The sequence below is a fragment of the Falco punctatus genome, assembly GCF_963210335.1.
Source record: "Falco punctatus genome assembly, chromosome: 6".
NCBI lineage: Eukaryota > Metazoa > Chordata > Aves > Falconiformes > Falconidae > Falco > Falco punctatus.
The window spans coordinates 2457673-2474224 of NC_137585.1; the positions used below are offsets into that span (position 1 = coordinate 2457673).

Here is a 16552-nt window from a genome sequence, read left to right on the forward strand (position 1 = left end):
CCCTCTTCAGTCACAAGTGTGGAGCTTGAAAAGGCTCCTGCGCCAAGGTCAGAGCTCTCCTGTGCTATATCAGCCCCTTCCTGCCAGGGTAGGGGGCTGGCAGCGCTGCTGGCAAATGCACTTCACTTCTCAAGAGCCGACCCCAGGTGGCACGTGAGCTTGGCTCCCCACACACATCCATGCGTCCCCAACCGCTACAACACTGCTCAATCAGTTCAACAGAGAAATAAAAGAGAGCCGCTGACAGTTACCTGAGTCAGGACCATCTGAGGCAGACAGGAGCAGAAGAGGAAGGAGAAACATGTTTGTAAGCAGAGCACAAGAGCCAGGTTCCCCACCAGACCCTCTCCCCCCTCACCCCATGACAGGGTTTTATGTAGCTCACCATGCTGAGCACAGCCCTAGGGAGAGCTGTAGCTGAAGGGCAGGCTCCCTCTGAGCCCAGCTCTTCTGCCACTACACAGCAGAAACTACAGGTTTCTGCTGACTCCCATGGGTCTGGGAAGCAGCAGCGCAAGGACTTCAGAGGCCAGGAAGAGCATCAGATCGATGAGAGGACAGGGTAACCCAGAACACAAGCACAGGCCACAGGTGACTCACACAGGCGAGGAGAGGAGACACCCACACACCCTAGAGTGTGATGGTTCAGTCACAGCACTTACCAATCTTGAAGCGGCCCATGTAGTAGATCTGTGTGCTGAGAGCCAGTGAGGCAAAAACGTGGATAATTGAGAAAATGACCCAAAACCACATGTCATTTTTCCCAAACACCTGAAAGTAAAGACATTAAAAGCAAACTGAGCCCTGTTATCAGCAAGCTAATCCTTTCCTCTCCTATATCACCGTGGGGCATTTGGGAACCTCACTGAACATGGAAGAGAAACCCCTAAATCTTCCAACATGAAAACATGTATAAATCCAAAACTAAGTCCAGAGAAGCAAGAGGAGCTCAGCATTCTGGAGAGGAGACTATTCTTTCTGAATGTCCCATCAGACAACAACAGCAGCATGGAAGGATGGCATCTGGCCCGGGGAGCAAAACTGCAGGGACCCCCAGGCCAGGCAAGCGCTCTCGGCTGAGCTGGGCAGCAGCTCTCTGGCCAGGAGCTGCATTTTCACAAAGGCGGCCAGGGAACCAACTGGTACACCAACAACTATGCTTCAGTAGACCAAAAAGGACAAAACTGCTCTGCAGGTAATTGCTCCTATTGTACACTTCTGCCTTATTTAAGGACTGGAAGTGACCTACACACGCAAGTTAATGCTATATTAAAACTTTAATTTTTTCAGTTATACATTAAGGAGTCTGGAAACTCTTATCTGCTGTCAGGCTGTGACCAAACGCTACCCTCCACTGGGGCACACCTGAAATTTTCCTTTTGTGTGGGGAAAAAAACCTCAAAACCCCACCAAACTAAAAGCAGAAAAGCCACCTCTATGTGGATGGAGCAAGGGAGACATGCAGCTTATAAGCTCCACTGAAGAGCTTCAAAGCATCTCAGAAGAAAAGACACAGCATCCCCATAAGGAACCCCCCTTGTTTTGAACCTGGGTGTGCAAATCTGCCAGAGCTATCAAGAGATTCTTGAGACGTCCCAAGTTCACCAGCTGCTCCTGCATGCCTTATCCCACACACAGTATCCTACTACCCAGAGACCTTTGCAGAGTCAGTTGATTCCCTGCATTATGTGTGATAGCGAGGGGCCAACAGCCCACTGGGATCTAGCTGCCCGTTCAGAGCAAGCAAGCAATGGACTTTGCCTGGTTGCTGCTGAACAAAATTGAGTCCTTCAAAAGAAGAGAAACAGAGACATCCAAGGTAAAGCACAGGCTGGGGATTCAGACAAGCCCAGCTCAGTACTTGCAATGCTATGAGCAACCAGCCAAAGCCCTGGTACCAGTCTGACTGGTCAGTTACTGTTAGTGCACAGGAGTGACTGGTGACTCCTGCCTCACTGCCCATTTCTATAGGCAGGGACTCGAGAAACTTGCCTGGGAGCCCCCCAACCATTATGCTAGCCCTGCGCCTCTCCAAAGGTAGGAAGGCCAACTGCAAGACCTGTGCCCAGCAACAGAGAGTTCTCCAAAGGGAAGAAAGAGGCACAAGCAATTAAGTAGAGAACACTCATCTTGGCAGCTCAGCCAGCCTCACCCCCACCCCCTCCTCCAAGGTGAGCCACCCCACAGGAGACCCACTGCATGCTTAGATGTGGATACCTGGATACACGAGTTTCTGCTCTTGAGGACGGCATATGGTGGGCAAAGCCCAAAAAGTAGCCGACCTAGAGAAAATTGCTCTGCTCTCCCCCCCCTGCAAGCTCAGGGGAAAGGAGGAGGGAAAGCCCAGGAGTACTGGGAATACAAATGCTAGCAGCTGCTTAACACACTCTTATCCTACTCTGTTGCTCTCCCCAGTCATTTGCCCACTTAAGGTGTGCTCCCAGCCACACCATCTCCTCCCAGAGAAGCAGGTAGGTAAGAGGGGCCATACCACTCCAAGGACGGCTAGACAGATCACCACAGCAAACGAGGCATAGGCAGAGTAGGCGCTGGCATTGATGTCTGGGTGGCGGGTCTGGTAGAGCTTCAGCATGCACAGTCCTGCGATCATGTACATGAAGGAGGTATCTGTGAAGGGAGCACAACAGAAACACTGAAAACAGGTGCTTCCAGTAGGCTGAGAAAGCTGCTCCAAGTCCATATAAAGAAGCACAGCAGCAGGGCCAAACCCAAGGCTGGCAGGCACAAACCCCTGACGCTGCACTACATTGTACACCACTTTGTGCTTTGCCATTTTGCAGCACATCTACCATGCTCTGGGGCAACGAAAACTAAAGGGGCTCAGAAAATAAGCATCCACAGTGCAGCACAGAAGCAGAGAGGGAATCACAGAACGATTGAGGTTAGAAGGGACCTCTGGAGGTTGTCTGGTCCAAGACCCCCTGCTCAAGCAGGATCAACTATGAAAGGGTTGTCCTGTTAGGCTTTGCAGATCTCCACAGAAGACTTCACAACCTCTTGGGGCAACCCATTCAGTCTTTGGCTACCCTCAAAGTATTAAAAAAAATATAATATTTTTTTCTTGTGTTCAGATGGAGTTTCTGGTGTTTTGTGTCCATCACCTCTTGTTCTGTCACTGGGCACCACTGAGAAGAACCTGGCTCACACATCTTCATTCTCTCTCATTGAGTATTTACACACATAGACAAGATCCTGCCAGAGTCTTCTCTTCCCCAGGAAAGCAAAAGACCCCACACGGGAAAGTATCCACTCAGAAGGCAAAGACTTCCTAGGCTTGAGCACTCTGCCACTCAAGGCTGTGCACTTACTATTTTCCAACACTAAGCTGTAAAAGCAAAGGGAGATCTTGCCAGCAGAGTACTACTAGAGTCACACAGTCTGGAGAGGAGGCTGAAATGTGTTAGTCCCCAGCATCCAAAGCCTCACTGCCTCCTGACCGAGTCCTGAAACAGGCAGACTACAAGGCGGTTTGTAAGGGTAGAGGGATGGGAAGTGCCAGCAACTAAGCAGAAGATGGAGCATGTCAAATCCTACGTACAGCTCAAAAGGAGAAAGGAATCTCAGCTTACCAAACTGGAAGTTGGAGTAATTAGGGCAGACATGATAACAGGCACTAAGCACCCCTTCCATCATCAGAGCGATGCCCATAGCATAAAAGAGACCAAAATGCTTTGGGATCCCATAGTCCTAGAAGAGAACAGAGCTGTGTAGTAAGTACTCTTGCTATATCCTGACAACAAATGAGCTTGCACTCTCCATCACTTCATCCCTCCTAACCCCTGCACGTGTCCTTCAGTCACCAGCACAGCACAGCATACTGTGCGCAACCACAGGCTCTGGATTTAGCCCCACTGCATAGCCAGATGAATCCACAGGCAACAAACAAGCTAATCACACAGAAACTTCTAGTCTAAGACCTGGTACTAACATCTTAAGACTAAAAAATATCTGTCCTGTATCTTGTGCCACGCTACACCCTGCCCAAAATTGGGAAAGCACTGGGGACCCAGAACAGCAGCTTCGCTCTTGGGGTCAGTAGGGAGTTAAAAGCACCTGAGAAGAGCCCATCAGCCCACATGAGAAGGCACCTCCATCACAATCTGGCTGAGATCTCATCTGAAAACCATAAGCAGCAGACCCTTAGAACTGCTAAGGCCTTTACTTGCTACCAAGCCAGTGGAAGCAAAATTGTTTGTCTCCAAAAGCCATCAGCACCACTGCCCTCAGGGCTGCAGATTTCTCCATCCTCTCCCCGAAGATACTGAAGAGACTCCAGAAGCTCTGGCTACAAGCAGCTCTGCTTCAGAGCTACAGGCTGCCAAATTCTTCTGCAGTACCATAGGCAGCTCTATTCCCTCTTGCTAACAGGAGTGTCAAGAAGGAACTCCTGATTGTTTAAGACAAATCAAACCTCACTATAAACAAAAGCATCTTGGGACACTTCTGCTGTTCCAGTTCCTCCACAATAAGCACTGGAGAAAAACCCACAGCCATGATAGTCATTCATCTCCTCATCTCCTTTTCTTTGCAAGCCCAGGCTAGGTCACCACAGCAGTACGGACGTACTGTAAACTAAAGTATTGGGGTGTGCAAGAACGTAAGTGTCCCACCTAGATCCTTTTTCAGGGGAGGAAAAAAAAAAAAAAAAAAAAAAAAGAGGAGGAGTATTCAATCCTTCAGCAAGGAAGCAAATGGAAAAATGGAAACCCACTGTGTATCACTCAAGTTTTCAAGTTCTCCCTGTCTTTCCTCCCTCCATTCAGCCCCATGCAACCATGATTCCTACCAGGGTATAGATATCTTTCATCTCCATGGCCCGACGGTGGAGAATGTCCCTGCGCAACACAATGAGAAGGAATAGAAAGCCCAGCAGCATGTGGCCCACATTACTGAGGATGTTGTTGAAGGCACTGCAGGGAAAAAGAAGGTTTAAGGTAACGGCAGTAAAGCAGCAGGAAGCTGAACCCTGGGCCATGACAAGATGAATCCATTTTGCTCCCCCTCCATCATCCTTCATCTCAGCAGCTGCCAAACACCTGACAGTTTTATACCCTGGATGACAATTTTAGGTTAAATAGTTCACCTGCCCCAATAGATTTGGCACTTTTTGTGAGATTCCCAACTCTGGGCTTTCTTTGTACTCCCACATTCATTCAAAGAAATGCTGCACTGAAAGTACTGATCTGAACTTCTTTGCAGAGCTGCTGCTCTTTGGATACAAGTGAAAGTGTCCAAAAGAGCACAGGAGCACCTAATTGTTGTGCTGTAGGTTTGTTAGGGCAACGCAGGTACCATATGTTCCCAGGTGCATGTGTGTCTGCAACAGAAAGCCGCTGCTGAGCAAAACAGTAAGCTCAGAGTCCTAAACTCTCAGTGGTCTGTCTTGCCACCACAGTTATTGCGAGCCTGGCAAGGATAAAATCCTGAACCAGGCACAAGACAAACACTCAGGAGGCATGAGACAATAATGCAGTGACAGCAGGGCTCACTCACCTCAGCACCCCAAGGGGATGAGCGCACAGAAAGTTGTAGTAGCAAATGTCTTGATTGCCCGTCACGTTCACTACCTGAATGGAGAGGAGGTGGGAGACCAGATATTAGCAAATCCTCCCTGTTCTTGGGGGGTTTGCTTTGTGCAAACACTGCATGTACACAAGGCATGCCAGGACACAGCCTAGCTCTAGTGCTGGCAGAGGGGAGTAATGAGACCTGCAAGTGAAGCTTTTTTGGGGGGACAAGATGTTGCCACAGACCTGACAACAGTCTTCAGAGGAAACATGTTATGTGCTCTCAACACCATGACTAATAGATCTGCTTGCAGATATCTGAACAACAGTGGGATAGCAAGGATGGGGAGAAGGGAAAAATCGTATCACAGCAAACCCTAACTTGCTTTCAGTTACCTTTTAGCAGTAACAGCAGATTCCTCCTGCCTCTAAAATGAAACAGGACCCAAATGAGACATCAGATGAGCAGGAAAACTGCTGCACTCCCACCTCACAGGCAAAAATAGCAGAACTGCAAGCTCAGTGAGCCAAGCTAGCAGCAATGCTCAACACACAGTGCAGAGCAGCCAAGGTAAACTGCCCCTCAGACCAAGCAGGATTCCTGGGTGGTGCCAGTTTCACTGTGACTGTCATCCTTACACCATGCAACTACAAAGCAGATTTAAAGGCAAGAGGACCCAAGCACAGGGGACAGCCACAGAGCCCAACGCACCGTCTGATAAGTGATGACGAGCTGAATGACCGGCAAGGCATAAAACACTGCAATGGTGATGATATTCCTGTAGAAAGGAGACAGTAGCAGCAGTTACACACACCAAAACAATTTGTGCACACCCAAAACAGAACCCCACAGTGCTTGTGGAGGAGTGTGTACACCTCGGTACCTAAGGGCACAGACCCTGCTCTCCCAGCTGGAGCTTTATACCTCTGGTAATCATCTCCTGAAGCAGAAGAGCAAATGTGCTAAGGACACAAGAAAAGCCAGTATGCGGACCACAAGCTCGTGTGTTTTGAGTGCCTATTTCTCCTCTTCCCCAGTACGTTCCAGCACACCAGTTAGCAGATTATAAAGCAATCATGCAAACCAGAATCCATTGCCAGGATCATGTGTGCAATTGTTCACCAATGTCCTTATTTGAGGTATGTGGGATCTGCAGTTACTTGTTGGAACAGGGTCAGAATGTATAACAGAATGGCTCAAAGAATATCCTCAGGTCTAAAGCATGGTTCAGAAGGACATGTGGACAGGCTGCACAACCAGATACTGGGTCCAGAACTTGGGCCTTACCAGTTTGTCGTCTTCTCCTTACCAGAAATAGATTTTGTATTTTTTGCTAACAATCCTTCGGTCCTTCCTGGACAAGTCTGATAGATAGAGGAACACCTAAAACATTAGTGGGTGGGGAACAAGGGAAGAAAACAGAAAAGAACTAGTGAAGACTACAGAAGCCAGTAGCAGATCTTGATGTATTTGGACAGTATGCAGCTTGGTGCCATTTGGGCCATTTTTGACACAGCGAGCTCATTGTGTCCCTTGAGTCTGTGGGGAATGAGTTCTGCAAACCCCCCTGACCTCCAGGAATGGCCCCGAGTCACATGGAGCAGTGTGGGGCGACAAAAGGAGGCAGTTTGAGAACTGCTAGCTTAAAGACCCTCTGTATATCCAATGTCATCACACTACTCATACCTATTATTGCAGATTATTTCCCCCCTATGCTGTTGCACCTCCTTGGACTTTCTGGGACACCCTTGCCTTCTTCCTCCTTTCTCAATAGTCCCCATTAAATTCTGATTTTCCATATTAAATCACTCACTTCAGTAGCACACTTAGCATAGCTGGAAAACTTTCTAGACTCTGAAAAAAAACCACCAAGCACATTCAGATTTCTTAGATTAAATCCACCTAAAAAGGGAAGCGGAAACTTAAAAAACCTGGCAAGTGACTAGTGCTGGTCCTGGCCCTGCATCATGGCCACAGCTGCGATACCAGCTGTTACCTTAGTGCGGATGATGTTCTTATCACTTTCGATTTCTGGCATGGTGTCGAAGTCGCTCTCTTCCTCCACAGAGCTGTCTGTGTCAGAACCAGCTGGCAGCCCACGCTCAGGGGAAGACAACTGACGTCCACCGCTGGAGCTTGACTCGTCTGGAGCGGAGCAGGGAGGAGGAAACAGGCAGGGTAAATGCTAAATCCCTCTATGCACAGCAAGAGGAAAGCTGTCCCAGATACCAGCTGAAATCTGCTGGGACAAGTTAACATGTCCATTTCAGGGAACAAGTTTGTCCATGATCACAAACTTTCCTGAAAGTCTCAGATTATTAGCTAAGAGCACGTTCAAGGACCATCTTCCTCCCTCTGCAGCACTTTGGATTTTCCTCTGCTTTTATTCTATTACTTCTCATCTCTGACATTTTCTACTCTTTACTAGCCTGAGCTCTGAAATCTGGAAGGCTGAGACAAGCCAGGAAGCTCAAGTGAAAGCAGTGGACTGTTCAGGGGTCACAAACAGGCTGACCTAGTTCATCTCCAGATTTTATGTAAGCTTTATATATACACTTTTCTAAAAATATTGTAGAAAAAAAAAGAGAGGAAGAAAATCCATTTTTCAAAGCAGGCAGAGCATCAACTTTGCTCCCATTGCATCTACAGTATCAATCACCTGCAGGTCACCAGGACCTGCCTGCACTTCCCACAAGGCTGGCGAAGCTCCCAGCCAGCCCATTACCCATACTGGCATGAGCAGAACACAAGTTTCTTCCTCATTTCCCAAACTTTTTTAAAGCATTTCCTTGGGAATTGGGGAAGGGGGTTAGTGTGGTGCTGAAGCCATCAACTCTGTTCCAGGATTTAAGTCCTCCTGAATTTTTCCCAAACCTCATGAAATATCGGTGATACGTTTCTTTGTCAGGTGTTCAGGTATCACACCTTCACAGTCCAACAACTGGGTGATATCTGGAGCAAATGCCTCCTCAGCAGGGACCAGCTCACATTTGAGCAGCTGCCTCACACTGCCCTGGACTTGCACCACCTCACCCCACAACCTGGGTTCTGAAGCTGTCAAATTCAAGGATTATGCCCAAAAGTCCACATCACCAAACTATTCAATACCAATCCCTCCACAGGAGAGGAAAACTTAATCTCCTTACAACAGAAGTACTCTGGCAAAGGAAGGCATTTCCTATCATATCAGATTAGCAGGACCCTTGAAAGCTTTTCTTCCTCCTGTGCTGCCAGGGCATGTTTCACCTGTTGACAGCATGATGTTTTTTCTCCTCTAGTGAAACTTCTGAACGACAAGAAGCTCTGATTCTGTCCTGCCTTGCAAGACACAACCCTTCAGACTTCCAGTTAAAGGCAAGCTTTGGTCTAAAGGCCGGCTTGATGAACTAACAGGCTCCTAGAAGCTTGGTTGGAAGGGACCTGTGTCAGTCCCTAGTCAACCTCCTGCCTGAAGCAGCATTGTCACCAACACTTATCAGGTGACTGTGGCTTTGCTTAGCAGAGACAAACATTTCCAATGACACAGTCTGTCTGGGCACCTCTTCCAGAGGTTTGCCACCTTTTTGATGTAGGTGTTCTGCCCTAAAATGCAATTTGAACCTGCCAAGCTGCAATTTTCTTTTTCAAGTGGTTGCAAGCTGCTCCTACACAAGCTTGCAGCTTTATTCCCTCTGGCTTTAAGGCACCTTAAAGTGCCTTCCTCTGCCTGAGGCAGAACCAGCCCCGTGCCCCCAGTTCTGGAAGATACTGTACCAATAGCACCATAGCTGCTTCCCTCAGGGGTGCTGGCTGTGATGGGGTGCGAAGATGTCATAATCCCAGATCCTGCAATGGAAACAGACCCAAAAGGGACAGTTAGTTTCATCTCAGTGCTTTGAAACACATCTCTGAGGTGAATACGAACAGCTCCAAGAGCTGGAGGGGCTTGGGCAAAGCAGCATTTCTCCAAACAGATGGCAGTCTCCCTCTAGAGCGCATTATGCAAAAAGGAAACCCTTGCTTTGCAACGTGAAGCAAACCCTTTCCCTTCAGCCTGCCCACACAGGCTGCCAGTTTGCCTCACAAAAGCACAAGGCTCCCTCCAGCACCTTTTAAGGATCCTATTATGGGGCTGCAAGACCTGGCAAATTCTAGAGCAAGTCTCACAATATTCTGAGAAAATATTCAGAAAGAGCACCTTTCTGAATTTCTCGTTCTCCTTCCCCTCCTCACACAGTGACCTATTCAAATACTGATACCTCCAGTTATGGCTGGAAGAGTCGTAGACAGCCTTTGGCAAGACAGCTCCATAGTTTTAACCAAGCAAGGAGAAAGCAAGAAATGCTCTGTGCAAAAAGCGGTCATGATCTTGTGCTGATGTCAAGAAGGGCAAGCCTTTGAGGGCTGGGAGGTCCTTGCCTCCCACCAACACACCTGAAGCAAGGAGGACTGGCACCTCCCAATCAAGTGGCACTCGGACTTTCCCCTCCTGCCTCCACACTCATCTTTTTTGCCTCCCCTTCTGGGGATCAGCTGCTGAACTGGCAGCAGACAAACGTGGCAGGAAACACAGCCAGCTAAGTCCCATGGCACCATGTCTGCCAGTAGTGGCAAAGTGAGACAGATCCAGCTGCTTATAAAGTTTCACCTCGTGTGGCCAGTCAGCAGCAGAGGGACACAGGATAACATTTGAAAGCAAGCAATCTTACTGCAGCCTGGCAATGGCCTGACTTCCCAAGCTGCACCACCTCTGGCTGCTCAGTACCTGATCTGTCCCAAACTGACAGGCACAGGCAGACTCCTCTTTCCAGCTGGCAATTCTGGCCGCTTCTGTAACACCCTGTGTAGGTTTTTGTACCATTTCTGTTAGCCACAGATTTTACATCTGAGCCCCCAAATTTTTCCCTGCCCAAGCCCAATTCCTAGGCAGAAGAGCATCCATACAGCAATGACATTTGATGTTTTAAGTACAAATTACTGCTTTCCTTTGACATGTTCACTGTGTTTGTTGGTCTGTGGGCTAAGACTTGATTTGCATTTCAGCTTCTCTACCCTCCTGCCCCATCCCTCCAACAGAGCAACAAACAGCTCAGAGGAGCACCAGAAGCAGAAAACATGGCCTGGACTGGGCGCCAGAGGGAAGGCTCTGGCACACCACACACCCATGACACCCCTTCAGCCCTGAGATGGGATTAGCAGGATGTTGTAGGTTGCTGCAGGAGCAAGATCCACCTTCTACTCATCACCTGCTGTGCAACTCTCCCACTCCCGTGGCAGTTTTTCCTGTTGCTTTGAAGTCACTTGGAAATCCAGATCACTGGGAAGGGGGCAAAAGCAGTGTTTCCCCATGTTCATGGCACCAAGGCACATGCACAGTTCCTACTCCCATCTGTACTGTCCCACAGGGATACTCCCTCCTTATTTTAGACCAGGCTTTATGCTCTTAAGTGACCCGTCAGCCTTCTCTCCCAAGTAACCAAGGGAAGATTTAAATCTGGACAAAGCAGGGATGGCAGGGAGAAGAGACACTCTGCCCTGTCTCTAACAGCTGCTTCGGACCCAGCTTATCCAGTAATTTCAGTCCTACTTCCCAGTGTGCAAGTGAGTCAGCAAAGTAAATGTACTGCACTGGGTGTGGTTCCTCCAGCTCTGGCCTCCACCAGATAGTGATGATGTGGCATAGGAGGTGTGCCACAGGATTAAAAATAAAAAAGTTAACCACAGAATCTGGGCGTAAAGTGGGTGACAGGAGTAAAAGGGCAGATGAAGTTGCACAATATTCAAAGACAAAGGTCAGAGAGATTGCTCATCACCTATATCCACACTTTCTTGGTAGGGAAGGGGAAAGAAAACAGAAGTGATGAAGGCAGCAAGACCTAGGGGTACTTTGGAGGAAGAGAAATTTCAGTGGGTGGGAAGAGTAGGGGAAAAAATAATTAAGAGAAAGTCGGCATGCCCTGGTGATCTGGAGGACATGGAAGATGCTAGTTACCATTTCATAGGCATCAGACACACACCCCAAAAAGACACAATAAAGAAAGAAACAGCATGTGGGTAGGAGGAAAGGATATGGCTGTGACATGCAGTGCCACACATGAGAAGGCGGCGTAGAGTATAAGGGAGAGGACAGGTCACAGAAGGAGCAGGTGCCTCTGGGAGGAAACTTGTAAGTTGTGAAGGAACTGCACCCGTCTGTCCTTTCACAGGGATGCTGTTCAGCAATCCTTGCCCAGGAACACAGTTCTCTGCCCTCCAGGTCCACGCTAAGCACAATATCTGTGCCCTGCAGCTTCTTTGGGAACCTCCCAAGCACCAGAATGTGATTTCCACCTCTTACCAACAGAGCTTGGAAAGCAGCTTCTAAGCTGCCTCCAGGCACATGAACCCTCAGCTGCAGCGCCAGCAGCACTCCCTGGGGCTTCTGGTCTCACCTGGCTGAGACTGTGCCTCCTTGCCTTAGACAGTGATCCCTTGTCACCACCCTGGAGCTCTTCCATAGCCTGCCTTGGCCAGGGTCCTTTCAGCTTCCCCAAACTCCCCAACACACAGGCCCTTCCCATTTCTCCAGGGCCCTAAGACCTGCTGTTGTCTCACAGCAGGATCCATTCCAAATGACTTAAATTTTTTATATTTTTAAGCACATTTTTACAGTCCCCTGATTATTCAGTTGTGAGGAAAACCTTTCGCACACATTCCACTTACTGCAGGGATGCATATGTGATCTCAGTGGCTGAAGAAGCAACTCCTGAGAATCCAAATGCCCCCAGGTCCTTGGCAGAAATATTAACCCAAGTAATGCCAGGCCACAATGAACTTCCACTGCTGATCCTTTAATCACTGCTCAGTTATACTAGTATGCTTATCTGGTAATATGTAGCAGATCAGAGAGACTGAAGAAGCTGGTGATTAAAAAAGAAAAGGGGGGTGGGAACGACAACACACCAAGAACCTTTGCATGCTGCCAAAGTATAATGACCTCCCTCTCCCCAGGAAAGAGGTACAAATGATGATGTCTTTATCATCACCAATACTTTGAACTACTTTGCAGGCACTAAATATTTAAACAAAATGAAACAGCTGAAACAGCCAGCCTCCCACACTTCTCCAGAAAGCAGAAACTCCCAGTGCCCCTGCACACCCATCCACATGATAAAAATTTCCATCTCTCATGGATAGGCTCTTAGATGCAGCTATGTTTTTATAACACAGAAATCTGCAGTATGTTGAAATGTGGGTGCAGCATAAAGTAAACTGAATCCAATACCAAAGTAAATAACATGAACAACACTACCTAACTGTATTAGTCATTCAATCAGTTGGTTGTCTACAAGTCCCAGTTAAAAATAAATTAAAATTTAAATTAAACAGGAGACACCATGCTTAAACCAGGCAGAGGAAATCTTAAAGCACAAAAGCTAACAAACTCAAAGTGCCTTGCTTAGAAATGGACAGATCTCGCATCAAGCACGCTAGTTTGCAGCCAGGTCTAGTCAAAGCTTGTGCTTCCTCCACCCCTCTAAACGCCAGCTCTTTAGGCTGGGGATGAGGACCAGGCTCAGAGGAGCCTGCTTCAAACACCCTCTCTTGTGAGGGCAGAGAGGAAGCTCTAACAGTCTCTGGTGCTGATGGAAGATATGTGGTACACGTACAGGGAAGAAGGCTTGAAGGGACAGAAGGTACTTGACTGACAGCCTGTCCCTTGCCTGGCCTGGGACCTGTGCTGTTCACTTAAGACTGTCACATAACAGGAAAGGGACCTTACCATCCTCAGGACTCAATCTGTCAGCCAAAGCCTTCCTCTGAACCCTGGAAAGGAACAGATAGCACTTTTGAGATAGCCAACAAAATCCATCGCCTGCCAGCCACAGCAGGATTATCTAGGACATCAATAGGTAAATATGGTGCAAGGCCTAAAAACCCAACCAAATGAAACCAACAAAACTAAACCACAAAACAAACAAAAACAACAACAAAAAAAGAAAAATACTGTTTGGACTAGACATGGCTCAGCCATGACTGCTTGATTTCCAGAGCAACAGAGATTTTTATATTTTTTTATCCCTTCAGCTATCCACCAGAGGCAGGACAACCAGTCAAACAACTGTCCCATCCTACACTGCTCAGCTGGGAGTTGGAAGAGACTCTCAGACCACCTTCCCAAACCCAGCGCCCCTGCTCAGGGAACCGAGTGCATAAGAATCTACTGAAAGGTCAACAGGAGCTAGAGGCACACATCAGCATGACACTTAAGAAGCCAATACCACCTCCTCCGATGCAGATGCCAAGCAGGGGAGGGTAAGGGGGAAAAAAAATAAAAAAGTCATATGGCCCACACAACAAAAAACAACATCAGAAAAAAAGAGCACACAGGCTTAAGTAACTTCGTTGAATTTTTCCAATTAGATGTTGTTTCATGGATGTGTCTAAGTTAAGCCATGCCCCCATCTTGAAATTATTTTGTTTCAGAGCATCAAACTCTTCAGATCCCCTCTTCTGAAGCAGCTGAACACTCTTTTGCCACATTCTGTCTGAGGAGCTGGCCGAGAGGTGTTGTTCCCACAAAACCAACCTGCTATTTGATGAAAGTTTTGTATCTTTTTTTGATAAAAGAGTGTTGATGGAGCCTCCCTCCTCTCAAGCCTCCATGCTTTGGACAAAGGATTCACTTAACCGTTATCACTGCCTACACAGGCAGCAGTCACTGACTGATCACAAACTCCACCATCGCCACCACCTTAAGAGCAGCTGCCTGCTGCCTCACCAAGGCTCTCACCCTGTGCTAGTTGTTAGCTGCCCTACAGGGGCAAATCTTACCTCTCTTTTAGGCTACTGTCCCCTTCCTGCTCCTCCAGTCCTTTCTCTCACTCAAGAGGACTTCAAGGTTGCCTCCAGTGAGCTAACAGTAGGGCCTAGGGCAGCTGGGAAAGAGTTTTGCCTATTTTTTTTTCTTTTACTCCCTAGAACAACCTGTCATGGTAGCTGTGCCCAGATTCACCTCAGATGCAGATATTCTCCTCAGCACAAGTCCAGACACCAAGGTCTGCAACAGGGGAAGTATTTCAGAAAGGAAACCAGCACCCTCAGGACTCCAAGGCCCTATTTGGGTCACTGGCACTTAGGGCAGTACTCAGTCCATCATTCTGGGAAGTACCTTGGTTTCCCAGTGCTCTGGCACCCCATATCCCAGAGTGGTCCCATCACAATTCCTACCTGCTACCCACTGCCTTATATAAGGAAACTCAGGGGTAGGGCACTACAAAAGCTAGATGGCAGAGCCTTAGGGTTTCATCATTGCCACAGTCCCCCTAGCACAGGAAGAAAAGTCTTCTGGCTTATGGTCAGTAGGAGCCCACTGGGCAGTCACAGACTTCTTTGGCTGCTCTGTTCAGATGCTTGCTGCCCCGTTTGCCCCAGATGTAATGCAGGGTGAGACATGTCTGAGGATGATGAGAAACACAAAGGCTGTTCTTGTAAAACCCTTGACTCACCTGATGTAGTGCACAAAAGCAACAACCACTGAGCCCAGGTAAAAGGAGAGGAAACTCAGGAAGCTGAAGAACATAGCCTGGACGTAAACAGACTCTAAGAAAAGACAAGGCATCAGTCAGCTCACAGAGCAGGGACAGCCCCTCTCATAGCCAGCACTCTTGTCCTGCCCTTCCCAACACCACCTGCTGCCAATGCCCACCCCCAAAGAGCCCTTCAAAACCTATCTGCTTTCTTCAAGAGGAAATGCCAGAACCTGTTGCAAGGTCTCCCCTTATTTCTTCACCCCATTGCTAGTTGGTGTGCCCATGAGACCACTCTGTGCCACACGGCACCTCCTGGAAGGGACCAGGGCTCCAGTTGGTTTTGACTTCTTTGCTGGTGTTTTCTGCACCAACCCTGCCATACCATTCTACACAGAAGGGCCAAGTCCCCCTGTAAAGTTGCATTGCTCTGCCCAAAGACACTGACTTTTAATGGAGGGCACAATCGTCACTTGAAGGTTCTTTGTTCGCTGCAGGTTCCAGGTACGGTTGACATTCCCTGTGAGATGCAAAGTGTACAGTAAATAAAGAAACAATCACACATTCATAATCTCTGGCCCTGATCTCAGTTCTCTGCACTTGCAAAACCACCAGGGTCTGGCTTTTCACTATAATCTGTGTGTGATTTTGCTTTAAACCTGTCTCAAACTTATCAATATACAGCCTTTTCCATATGTTTCCCCCGACCTGCCTATCCACAACCTGGTTTTCAGACTACAAATCCTGCTTGAGCCTTCCATACATTGCTCAAATCTGGATGCCTGAATTCCAAGGGCACCTCGTCTCTCATTCATCTAGTTCCCCAAGGGCAGGTTCTCTCACTACAGATACTGGGACCCCTTTTTTGCCCTTGACCAAAGCTCTGCTGACAAAACATTTCTGTGCAGCATGCCATGCTAGCAACTTGCTATACTTCAGCAGGGCTTAGCACACCCTGCTAGTACAGCTTTGCTGACAGCTTTAGGATGAGAGAAGGACACCCAGAAGGTAACAGTTCTTTTTTTAGGGGGGACATTGTAAGGGGGTGGGGGCTGTTGGGAGACCCCAGTATATCTGTTGGTTGCAGTCTTGCTTCTCCTGCAGGGAGGATGCCATCTGACTTTGAGGACAGGAATGTCCCCACTCCAGTTACAGCCACCACAAGTGGTAGAGGCTTTGCTTTTGTCACTGCCCAGGAAGTAGACACAGTATTTTCTAGTTGGCAAAGGCACTAGAACACATCTCTTTTAAAATTATTCTCTCAAAACTATTAATTTTTCCTGTTCCCCCAAGTCCAGGGCTGTCACAGATCCCAAGATAGCAGTGGGAGAAGATGCTATCTGCAGGAACAGCCATCTGGGCCTCCATGCAGGCAGGAGGATAATACAGCAGCAGAGGTGAGGTGAGGGGGAAACAACCAACTGGAAAGCTGTAAGAAGCATTGTCTGGATGTCTCCAGTATTTCCCAAGACACCAGTAACTCCTTTGAAAAATCACATAATGCCAGCAAGCCAGTCACCTCCTTGACTGAACAA

The 16552-nt window shown here is 48.1% G+C and overlaps 1 protein-coding gene across 4 annotated transcripts in view; it reads right to left on the minus strand.

Annotated features, from left to right (window-relative positions):
- SIDT1 (SID1 transmembrane family member 1) overlaps window positions 1-16552 on the minus strand; it is a 53324-nt gene that overhangs the window by 6398 nt on the left and 30374 nt on the right. For all 4 annotated transcript variants that reach the window (XR_013928739.1, XM_080391166.1, XM_080391167.1 and 1 more), the window contains exons 8-19: window positions 15466-15537; window positions 14997-15090; window positions 13271-13314; window positions 9283-9354; window positions 7526-7674; window positions 6839-6912; window positions 6241-6307; window positions 5515-5588; window positions 4808-4931; window positions 3591-3708; window positions 2492-2628; window positions 663-771 (exon numbers count right to left, since the gene is read on the minus strand). Coding sequence is in view for 3 of the 4 variants with exons in the window: in XM_080391166.1 (XP_080247292.1) it covers window positions 663-771; window positions 2492-2628; window positions 3591-3708; window positions 4808-4931; window positions 5515-5588; window positions 6241-6307; window positions 6839-6912; window positions 7526-7674; window positions 9283-9354; window positions 13271-13314; window positions 14997-15090; window positions 15466-15537 (1134 nt within the window). In the remaining variant the exon portion in view is untranslated. The remainder of the gene's footprint in view (window positions 1-662; window positions 772-2491; window positions 2629-3590; window positions 3709-4807; window positions 4932-5514; window positions 5589-6240; window positions 6308-6838; window positions 6913-7525; window positions 7675-9282; window positions 9355-13270; window positions 13315-14996; window positions 15091-15465; window positions 15538-16552) is intronic.